Below are 12,133 nucleotides of genomic sequence, written 5' to 3'. Positions count from 1 at the left end.
AGAAGGCTTGTTGTTGATTCTTCCAGGCTTTTGGTGTGTTCACAGCCTCCCAGCCTGGGCTGATTTCAGCCAAAGGGACCCCATCCCTCAGAGACACACTGTATTAATTATGGGGGGAGCCACACAACCAGACCCCGGGGACTCCATCCCCTTGGGCCCAGCCAGAATATCAAAGGAGAGGGGGGCCATGCCAACCCCCCCCGGAATCCATTCATAGCCCTATGAACCCTATCTCCGGCTATGTCCTGGGGTGCCCAACCCTGGGACTTAGCGATTTCCGTGCCCGCACTGGCAGGGACACCTATGTTTTCTCTTTTTTTGTCAGGATCAATCTCAACACTCTTGCCAAGGGAGAGCAAACATGAAGTCCTCTTCCAGCTGGCGGGAACTTTAAAAATGCTCCCACCAGCTAGGACCACACTTCACATCTGTTTCCCTGCAAGTAGTGATGCAGGCAGGGAAACTGTTCTGAATAATGCTCCCACCCGCAGGGAGGAGCATTTTTACCAATGCTGGTTCCTGCTGGATGCAGTCGGGGATGTGGAGGCCTTGGGGCTCCCGAGGCCCGCAGACAGGATTTGGTGGGTGCCCTGAGTGGGCACCAGTGCACTCACCCTTTGGACCCCGTGAATGGGGCCCCCATGGTTGATATCAGCCTGGGTAGGGGGTCTTAATAATGGCAGGGCCCTCAGGGATTGGATCCCTGGGCCAATATTGGCCAGAAGAGGGAGGCTGTGTGCCCCACTCCCCATTTAAAAAGGTGTTAGGCCCCAGGGGATGGATTCCCGGGTCCAAATCAGCCTGGGGAAGGGGTTGCATGCCCTCTTACCCTTTAGAATATGGTTGGGCCGCAGGAGATGGGGTCCCCCGGGCCAAAATTGGCACAGGGATGGGGGCTGTGTGCTTCCCTGTTCCTTGAATATAGTGGTGGGCCCTGGGGTATGGGACCAAAAATGTCCAGCGGAGGAGCCCACATACCCCATCCTCTAAAAACAAGATGTGCCTAGACCTGGGGTTGAGGTCTCCATGGGCCAAATCAGCCCAGGGAGGGGGACTTGCCCTCCCTGCCCCACAAAATGTACAGGGCTCCAGAGGATGGAGCCCTCAGTGTCAAACTGTGCCTGGGAAAGGGGGCTGCATGCCATCCTCCACATTAAAGTGCTGGACCCGGGAGGTATAATTCCTGGGGCCAAAATCGGCCTGGGGAGGGGAGCCTCTTGCTCCCTGTAATATGTTCCCAGACCCCAGGGTGTGGTGTCCTTGGGGCCAAAAGTGGTGTGGAGACGGTGACCTGTGACTCCCTCCATCTAAAAAATACACCAGGTCCTGGGGATGGAGGCTGGTGCCAAAGCAGCCCAGGGAGGGGGCCCAAGGGTTGGCTGGCTTTGGGAGGGTATGTACAGGGCCTGGCCACAGGCGAGACCCCGTGGCCAATCCACGCCAGGCCCTGCAGCCAACCCTAATTAGATATTCCTTTGTGTTGAAAAACCCTATAAATTCAGTGAAAAAACAAGGTTACTGGGACGTTATAGTTAGAAAACAACATCTGAAATGCAGACATTGAAAAGCCTTAGACATTCACTGAAAAAAACAAAGTTTACGGGGACGTTATAGTTAGGTACAGATTTTGCACACTTAAAACCATAGAGATTCAACGAAGTTATCTCAAGTAACTATAACTCATGCCTTAATGTAATTATAAATCACGCTGTTGCAAAGTACTGCTAATTACCCACTTATTACATCACTCATAACATCTTCTATGACATCATCAATAACATCACTGCAGCATTTGCTGTAAAATTATTGATGAGAAAACTGTGCATGGCAGGGGAGTGAGTTATAGTTTTCTCAGGGCATGAGCTATAGTTAACTGAGATAACTAACTCTAACTTCTAAATTTCTATGTTTTTTGTGTGTAAAATATATATACATATACACCAGTGGGACTGGCACTCACCTGAAGGCACAGGTACCTATAATAAATTCTAGAGGTCTCCTCCACAGCCTAAAATGCAGGCACAAATCCTTATTTAAAAATTAAAACTTACCTTTTATCTACTTTATTATAAACATGCAGTACAGCATCCATGGATTCTGGAAGTAGTGGGTCATTCCTTGTGTAGTTTTAGTTTTTATCTTAAAAGTAATTGCAACATGCAATATGTGAGGAAATAAACAGTGTTTTAATGTAAGAAAAAGTGGAGAGAAATCTAGCACATAAAGACTCGCAGTGCTACAATCTTGCAGTCATAAAAATTGTAAATGTTTTCCATCCTTAAGAATAGCATAATTGTTTTATTGATTCTGAGTCTCATCTTTGCACAGGTTGAGTGTCAGTTACTTTATTGTATAGTATAATTGAACAGCATCAACCAGTGAGATTAAAAAGAAACCACAAACACTTGTTTCGTCCCACTAGCGTATGTGCCTTTTGTCTTTCTCAAGGCTGCTGTACAACAATAACAGTTTGAGGATTCTTGAGATAGATAATATTGTGGTACAAAGCTTTCGGTGAAATAAATGGTGTCCTATGTGCTGGGGATGGTATTGTCAGTTTCCTTATGGAATTTGTGGTCCAAGAGGTCTTTTTATAAGTGTTCTATATGGTCTGGTTCACTGGAAACTCTGTAATGTCGAGTTGAGGTGTGAACCAATATATATTTTACTCGAGGAAACCCAGCAATTTGTGGTGCCTGGAGCAGTACATAACAGGGGTTAGCGTTAGCTCACCTAACCATACCCAGATAATTTCAGTGTTTTTTGTAACAATAACTTTATTTAGTTGTGTTTTTCAGTCAATATCAGAGATTTTTTAATGTAAGGTATAAAAATGTACATGAGTTCTACTCATAACCTCTGGTTAACTGTGTTTTTAGGTGAATATGTATTAAATTGAAAATGTACTTTTTGGATTGGCAAATACTTTGTCACCATATGTTGAATCATCAGAAAATGTTCTGTTTTTGTATGACAAATGTCATGCAGAATCATGTAGGGGAAATAATATTAAAAGAGAAATAAACAAAAACATGCCATTTCCAGTTGTGCTCAACACCTCTTAAAAAGAATTACACCAAACTTTGCAAGAAAATATAACTTTACCCACAGCGTAGACCTAACTTGATTTTGTATAAATCTGTGTAAAAGTTTTTGTGTCATTAGCATTTGAAAAATCTGAACTAGTGAAACGTAAAAATATTTTGACTGCTTTAAAGCATTTTTTTGATTTGTCTGAAAGTTTAAAGCCTGGAGCATTTGGCAAATTTGCATGTTTATCTTACTCTTTGTATTTTTAAAACCATTCAAATCTCTCAATCGACGGAGCAGGTAAATAGAGCAAGGCAATAAGTGTTCAGTTTCTAATAACTAGAACATGCTTTGAAAATTCAAATTTTGGTCTCTTTTCACAAGTTCAGCTTCCTTTTGACTTCTCACATTTCATATATATGAGAAATTGAGTTGTTGGTTGACTGGGGTGTGGGTCCTGGGCAAGCAGAAGCCACAATCCTTTGGAGGATGAACCACAAAAAGCCAAAAAATTAACCTGTGCTTAACCCTGGGTAGCTTGGCACAAAACCAGTCAGGCTTAACTTAGAGGCTATGTGGAAAGTATTTATGCAGCACACAGACATCAATAAAATGACAACACACCGCAAGAAAAATCCCAAACCAACTTAGAAAAATGGAGTACATTTTATTGAATTATTTGACCAGAACCATTGTCGGATGGCCTTGATTCAAAGCTGTGGTGAAGATTTATGCTTTCAGGTTTAGTCAGTGAAATGGAAGTAAAAAAACTCCAGCGGGACGAGGCAGAAGACTGTAGTCCAAGACTGTTCTACGAGGTTTGATACCCCTTTGGATAAAGAAATGCTGAAAATTTTTTACTGCTGCAGTGAAGAATGTACCAGGAGAAGCCATGGTCAATCAGACCGGTAATTCCCCTCGGGTGGATAGGCAAGTAGGCTGGTCTTGGTATCGGCTTGGTTCTCAGAGCAAAATTTTGTCTAAGTCCTCAGTTTTTTAAAATGAAAATTTGGAAACATTTACCACTGCAATTAAGGGTCTTGAACTGGTGGGACACATCTTTGGGGTTCAGGAGTGGCTGAGGCTGGGTCCTGCTGTGGATTCAAGATGGTGAGAGCTTGTTATGTCCCTATGGATCTGAACAGGAGGACAGCAAACTAGCCCTTGGAGTCACTTCTGAAAATCCTAGGTGCAGGTGAAGATGCAAGGCTCAACAGCAGGGTTGGCCTCTCAGGGTTCAAAGTAGGCTCCAGACATCAACGCAGTCCCTCCAGGAACAGCAGCAGTCTGGCAGACTGCATAGCAGGTCACAGCAGCAGACGGTCCTCTGATAGTCCTTCCTCAAGAACTGTAATGAATTGAAGAGGGGGCCTGACTGTCATATTTTTACACCCCAGTCCCCTTCTTCTGAAAGGTGGGAGAAGTTAAGTTTCTGGAAAGTTTCTTTGAAGTTTATGCGCTTCCTGGTCTCTCTTGTCTCGGCTCCAACCTCCTGCAGTGACAATACAGGGTAATTGGGCACTTTGTATGAAGGCTAAGCACAGGGGATTCAGGGTAAGTGAGGCTCTGCTCAGCACCGCCCTCCATCCTGTCATCAGATGGCCCATTCAGGCACACCTAATCCCTCTAATTTGTGACTGTATGGGAAGAATTCACAAGGTCACCCACCCAATCATGCTACACCCAGTCATGTGACCCAAGACAGGCTGCAGGAACAAAGGGCTAAGGGCCGGAAAATATACATTTTATAAATTTGGCATTTTCAAAATTGTAATGAAAAATTTACCATTACAGAAGGCTTATCTTTACTATTTCATAGGTACTGAATGTAAAATTTCTACCTCCTCTCAATTATGAAGGGCCAATGATAAGGAACCCCATAAGCTCGGTCCCCATGGTTGTACAGGAAGGTATATTTAGAAAAATAAAATAACAGCCATTGGAGCCTAGGGAGAATTTAAAAAACGCTTAGCTGGTATCAAACTATTTATCTGGGATTTTGTCTTACACAAGTCACTGTATGGTACTGCACAAACACAAGTCCCAATCCACACCGCTGATCACCAATCAGAGAAATTGGGTTGTTGGTTCACTGGGGTGTGAGTCCTTGTGAAGGCACAACCACTGTCCCTCTTGATGTGAACCACAAAAAGTCACTAAATTGACAAGTGCTCATTCCTCAGTAGTTTGGTACAAAAAGCAGTCAGGCTTCACTTAGAGACAATGTGTAAAGTATTTATGCAGCACAAAAACAGTGATAAAGTAAAAACACAACACAAGAAAAATCTCACAACAATTTAGACAAATAGAGCAAAATATAATAAATTATTTGACACCAAAACGATAAAAATCCAATCAGTATAGCCAGAGTTATGAATTTTTCAATATTCAAGGTGAAATAGTTTCTAAAATCACAAAGGATCACTTGCAGACGGGAGAAGTCACAAATTCATGCTGACCACAATAGAGTGTGAGTCAGATACAGGGACCAGGTTAGTCCCACTGAAAGTGCTACCTTTACTGTCCTGTGCAAAGTGTTCCATTTGGGGTAGATGAGGTTGTGTGGAGCAGGAAGAGAGTCACAACTGTCTTATGATATAGTGTGAAGAGCCGGTCGGGCATCCCCGATGGCCACTGCTGTAGCAGAAAAATACTTCTGCCATCATGGATGGTCGGGCTGGAGATTCGAGGCAGCGGTCAATGTGGTGGTCGGTGCTGTGTCACAAAGAGATGGTTTGACGAAACTTCGTGTTGGTGGTTTGCATGAGTATCAAGGTTTTGGTGCCAATGGGCCCATTTGTGTGTGCAAAGAGTCCAAAAACTTCAGAGGAGCTCAACGGAGGCCACACCAAGGGTCCAGGACTTGAAGGATGCCACTTGGGGGTCATGAACTCACTTTAGCTGGGTCCAGGTACTAGTTCAATATGGTTGGAGCCCTTTGTGTCCTGTGTCTCCGAAAAAGAAGTCAGCAACCTAGCCCTTGGGTAGTCCTGGATTCAGGTGAAGATGTAGGATTGTAGGAGGCTGGCCTGGCTTATAGTAGGTGCCTGATGGTACTTACACCTTGTGCAAGGTCCAGTTATCCCTTATCAGTAGATTAGTAGTGTTCTAGCAGCTTAGGTTGGTAGAGATAGCTATAGCAGAGCAGCTGAGGCTGAACTAGAAGACATGCAGAGCTCCTACTATACCACCTATGTCATATAGCACTATATCATAAGAATCACAATACTCACAGTTACTAAAAATAAAGGTACTTTAGTTTAGTGACAATGTGTCAGAAATATCTCAGAGGATATACTCCCTTAGGAGGTAAGTAAAATATACAAAATATACACACAAACCAAAATTAGGTAAGTAAACCGTTAGAAAAGTAGTGCAAACACTGTAGAATACAATAGGAAGAAATAGGCCTAGGGGCAACACAAACCATATACTGATAAAGTGGATTGCGAACCACGAATGGACCCCAGGTTTAGTGTAGTGCGTAGAGGGTCACTGGGAGTGTAAGAAAACACTAAGGGTGTCCAAGATACCCCACCCCAAGACCCTGAAAAGTAGGAGTAAAGTTACCCTACTTCCCCAGAAACACACTAAGGTCGTGATGGGAGATTCTGCAAAGACAACGACTGACTGCAAATCACTGAAGACGGATTCCTGGACCTGACGACCTGCAAAGGAAGGGGACCAAGTCCAAGAGTCACGAAAGTGACCGGGGGGGCAGGAGCCCACTAAACCCTGGATGAAGGTGCAAAATGGCTGCCTCTGGGTGGAAGAAGCTGAAGATTCTGCAACAACGGAAAGATGCCAGAAACTTCTCCTTTGCACAGAAGATGTCCCACGGTGTTCTGGAGGATGCAGAGAAAAACCCGCAAACAAGCCATGCTAGCTGCAAAGGTCCCGGTTGAAGAAAACCGGTGCTGCCCGGGCCCAGGAAGGACCAGAAGGTCGCCCCTTGGAAGAGGAGATAGAGGGGGCGCTCAGCAGCACAGAGAGCCCATGCAGAAGCAGGCAGCACCCACAGAAGCACTTGAACAGGGGTACAAGAAATCTGAGCATGGCGGTCGTCTCACCACTACAAAGGAGGGTCCCATGAAGACGGTTGTCAACTCAGCGAGTTGAGCAATGCAGGACGGAGTGCTAGGGACCTGGGCTATGCTGTGCACGAAGGGTTCCTTGCAAAAGTGCACAGAAGCCCTAGAAGCTGCAGTTCACGCAGAACACAGGATAACTGTCTTGCTTGGGAAGGCAAGGACTTACTTCCACCAAATTTGGACAGAAGGACCACTGGACTGTTGGGGTCACTTGGATCCAGCTCCTGTGTTCCAGGGACCATGCTCGTCAAGATGAGAGGGGACCCAGAGGACCGGTGAAGCAGAAGTTTGGTGCCTGCGTTAGCAGGGGGAAGATTCCGTCGACCCACGGGAGATTTCTTCTTGCCATTCAGTGCTGGGTGAAGGCAGACAGCCCTCGGAGCATGCACCACCAGGAAACAGTCAAGAAAGCCGGCAGGATTAGGCGCTACAATGTTGCTGGTAGTCATCTTGCTACTTTGTTGTGGTTTTGCAGGTGTCCTGGAGAAGTACAGCAGTCGATCTTAGGCAGAAGTCAAAGAGAGAGAAGCAGAGGTATTCTGGTGAGCTCTTGCATTCGTTAACTGAAGAGAAACCCACAGGAGAGACCCTAAATAGCCCTCAGAGGAGGATTGGCCCCCTAACCAGGTAAGCACCTATCAGGAGGGGTCTCTGACATCACCTGCTGGCACTGGCCACTCAGAGGCCTCCATTGTGCCCTCACAGCTCTGCATTCAAGATGGCAGAGGTCTGAGACACTCTGGGCACTACCCCTGGGGTGGTGATGTACCGGGGAGTGGTCACTCCCCTTTTCTTTCTCCAGTTTCGCTCCAGAGCAGGGGCTGGGGGATCCCTGAACCTGTGTAGACTGGCTTATGCAAGGAGGGCACCTTATGTGCCCTTCAAAGCATTTCCAGAGGCTGGGGGAGGCTACTCCTCCCCAGCCCTTAACACCTATTTCCAAAGGGAGAGGGTGTAACACACTCTTTCAGAGGAAATTCTTTGTTCTGCCTTCCTGGGACTGGTCTGCCCAGACCCCAGGAGGGCAGAAACCTGTCTGAGGGTTGGCAGCAGCGGTAGCTGCAGTGAAAACCCCAGAGAGCTAGTTTGGCAGTACCTGGGGTCAATGCTGGAGCCCCGGGGATGCATGGGATTGGCACCCCAATACCAGATTTGGCATGGGGGGACAATTTCATGATCTTAGACATGTTACATGGCCATATTCTGAGTTACCATTGTGAAGCCACATATAGGTATTGACCTATATGTAGTGCACGCGTGTAATGGTGTCCTCGCACTCACAAAGTCCGGGGAAATTGCCCTGAACAATGTGGGGGCACCTTGGCTAGTGCAGGGTGCCCTCACACTTAGTACTTTTGCACCTAACCTTCACTAGGTGAGGGTTAGACACATAGGTGACTTATAAGTTACTTAAGTGCAGTGTAAAATGGCTGTGAAATAACATGGATGTTATTTCACTCAGGATGCATTGGCAGTCCTGTGTAAGAATTGTCTGAGCTCCCTATGGGTGGCAAAAGAAATGCTGCAGCCCATAGGGATCTCCTGGAACCCCTATACCCTGGGTACCTATGTACCATATACTAGGGGATTATAAGGGTGTTCCACTGTGCCAATCAGAGTTGGTGAAAATGGTGACTAGCCTGCAGTGACAATTTAAAAAGCAGAGAGAGCATAAGCACTGAGGTTCTGGTTAGCAGAGCCTCAGTGACACAGTTAGGCACCACACAGGGAACACATTTAGGCCACAAACTATGAGCACTGGGGTCTTGGCTAGCAGGATCCCAGTGAGACAAGCAAAACCAAACTGACATATAAGTAAAAATGGGGGTAACATGCCAGGCAAGGTGGTACTTTCCTACAGTGACTAAACAGCAGGCTTGGAATCTGAGGGTTCAAGACAGTCTTCCGGCAGCAAAGCAGCTCTTCCAGGTACAGCAAATCAGTCTTGTTAAGTACACTGCAGGCCACAGCACCTGGCAGACCTCTGAGAGTCTTTCCATAGGTCCAGAAAGTGAACTGAATAGTGGATCTGGGGGCCCTATTTTCATAGCTGGTGCCTTCTTTGAAGTAGATGTTTTTAGAGGGTTCTCTATGAAGTGCTTGGAATTTCCTGAGTCCCCTGCCTTGGCTCCAAGCTGGCTGCAGGATCAATGCAGTGGTGGCGGGCCCTTTGAAGACGGAGCACAGCTTATTCAGTTGCGAGTGGGGTTGTGCCCAGCTTTGTTCCCCATCCTGCAAGCAGATGGCCCATTCAGGCACTCTTAATCCCTCTATTTTTTGACTGTCTGTGATAAATTCTGAAAGTCTAACCAGTTATCAGTTATACCAAGTCATGGACGTAGGACAGGCTGCAGACACCAAAAAGCCAAGGTCAAGAAAATGTAAACTTTTTGAAAGTGATATTTTCAAAATAGTAATTATAAATGACTTTACCATTAAAGAGGAATTTTGATTACAATTTCACAGCTACCAAACTTGAAATGCTCACCCTGACTGAATCAAAAGTTGGCACTTATTAACTATAATAAAGCAAACCAATGTTACTCTATGGGGCAGGTAGACCTCACAGTAGTGAAAAACAGTTTAGTAGTTTTTCCCTACCAGGAAGTGTAAAACTTAAAAGTACAGGTCCAACCTTTCCATTACAACAAACCCTGCCCTATGGGCTACCAATGGCCTATCTTAGGGTGACATATGCAATAAAAGGGGACTTTAAAGGTTGCCATGGGGGTTATAGAACCCTGTCAAATTGACAGTTTAAAACGGCATTCATGTTGCAGTGGCGGGACTGGGACATGTGTAAGATCCTACCTACATGGGTGGCACCATAACTGCTGCGGGCCCATTGGTTGTGTTTAATTTACAGGCCCTTGGTATATGGAATACCACCCCACAAGGGGATTATAGATAAGTTAAATATGTCAATTAGGTGGAAACCAATTTAACCATGTGAGTATAATCACTTCAGCAATGGTTAGCAGGTGCACCAAGTTCTAAGGCCATTGAAAACAAATTTCAGCAGAAAAAGGGAGGTAAGTTGGCAAAATGTTTAGAGGGAAGACCACTCTAAAGCTGAGAGGTCTAACAGGCTTGCGTAGTAAAGAATCCATGCGCAGCCTTTGAAAGGTATACACTAAGACGGCTCCACCTTAGTCAATTTCCCAGTACTTCACTGTTGTTTGTTTTAGACCTGGCATCCTTAGCATGGTTTCCCTTTGACCTTTTGTCTTCAGACCTCCTGTTTCTGCTGATTTCATTTTTGCTAGACTTAGGATTCTCCATGGCCTCAACACCAGAGGATCCACTGCTTGCTCCCTCACCTAAAAACACACAGGTCCCCATCTCCTGCTGCAATTGCAAATTCACCTGCCTCCCCACACCAGACCCACCCAGCAAGTGCTCACCAGGACATCTCAGCTGCATGCTCCTCAACACCCGCACTCTTGTCAGACACGCTGTAGAGATATGGGACCTGCTTAACACTATTTCCCTAGGCATCACTTCTTCACAGAAACCTGGACAACCCCCAACTCAGCCCCGGAATTTGCCACCGCCATCCCAGACAGCTACAAAGTCATCCGCAAAGACCTCATCAACCGACCAGGAAGAGGCATCATCCACAAAAACACCCTCCGCCTCACGACCACCTCCAACGACCACTCTCCCAGAGTGGAACACCTTCACTTCCAGATTCAGAACACCCAAAATACCATTCTCTGCAGCACCCTTATCTACAGACCCCCCGGACCACACCCACCATTAAGTGAATCCATAGTCGACTTCATCCCACTCCACACCCTCACCTCAAAGGATTACATCCTCCTTGGGGACCTCAAATCCCACCCGGACAACCTCAGGGACCGGAACATCTCATACCTACTAAAGAACCTTGCCACCCTCAGACTCAAACAACTGGTCAACTCCCCAACCCACTCAGCAGGATACACCCTTGGCCCCATCTTCTCCGCCGACAACATCTCTGTCTCACACACCTCTGAACTACACTGGACCGACCAGCACTGTGTCCACTTCTCCTTCACCAAGAACACCAAACACCACACGCCTACCGCCACCCCTGCAGAAACTGGAGCAAGATCTCTGAAGCCCAGCTCTCCGAAGCCCTCCGCTACACCCCACCGCCAGACACCACGGACGCTAAAGCCTCAGCCAACAGCCTCCACCAATGGATCTCTGACTGCATCAACACTCTGGCCCCCTGTGGGAATCCTCCAAAAATCAACACAACAAGAAAACTAACTGGTTCTCCTTGACCTCCAAGAATCCGAGCGCACCTGTAGACAACTTGAGAGAAAATGAAGATGCAGTAATAACACGGCATACCACAAAGCCTTCAAAACCTCCATTACCGTACACCACCTCCTTATCTGAACAGCAAGGAAATCGGCCATTCACGAATGCATAAACGCCAACGCCCACAACAGCAAGGAATTCTTCACCTTGGTCAAAGAATTTACCAAACCCAGCACGGACACACAGACATCCCACCCTTCCAAGACCTCTGCAACAACCTTGCCACTTTCTTCCACCACAAGATCCAGGGCATCTATGACAGATTCACCACCCAATACCCACCCAGCCTGACCACTGCCACCGCACCCAAAGACTCCACCCGACAACTCTCCACCATTGGATCCCCCTAAACTCGGAAGACACCATCAAAATCATGAAATTAATCCACTCTGGGGCTCCCTCGGACCCATTCCCCCACCACATCTTCAACCGAGCCGGTGCCACCATCGCCCCCGAACTCTAGAAGCATGCAGAGATCAACCCTCTATTGACCCGATGGACCTGAAAAACTACAGACTCATCTCACTGCTCCCCTACCCAGCCATCAAGAAGGCCATCAACACCCAGCTCACCGAATTCATTGACACCAACCACTTACTTGACCCCTCCCAATCCGGATTCAGGAGCAACCACAGTACCAAGACTGCACTCCACACAGCTATGGATGACATCCACACCCTCCTTGACTGCGGTAAAACAGA

General features: G+C 46.6%; 1 protein-coding gene across 1 annotated transcript in view; it reads left to right on the top strand.

Moving 5' to 3' along the window:
- The window catches only part of LOC138249285 (vomeronasal type-2 receptor 26-like), a 58,520-nt gene extending 47,142 nt beyond the window's left edge, over positions 1 to 11,378 (top strand). The window contains exon 6 of the mRNA XM_069203240.1: positions 10,633 to 11,378. Within this exon, the coding sequence (XP_069059341.1) occupies positions 10,633 to 11,378 (746 nt within the window). The remainder of the gene's footprint in view (positions 1 to 10,632) is intronic.
- Positions 11,379 to 12,133: the final 755 nt, after the last annotated feature.

Source organism: Pleurodeles waltl, chromosome 8 (genome assembly GCF_031143425.1).
Source record: "Pleurodeles waltl isolate 20211129_DDA chromosome 8, aPleWal1.hap1.20221129, whole genome shotgun sequence".
In the NCBI taxonomy this organism is placed as follows: domain Eukaryota; kingdom Metazoa; phylum Chordata; class Amphibia; order Caudata; family Salamandridae; genus Pleurodeles; species Pleurodeles waltl.
This window is presented reverse-complemented; position numbering and strand designations above follow the sequence as displayed.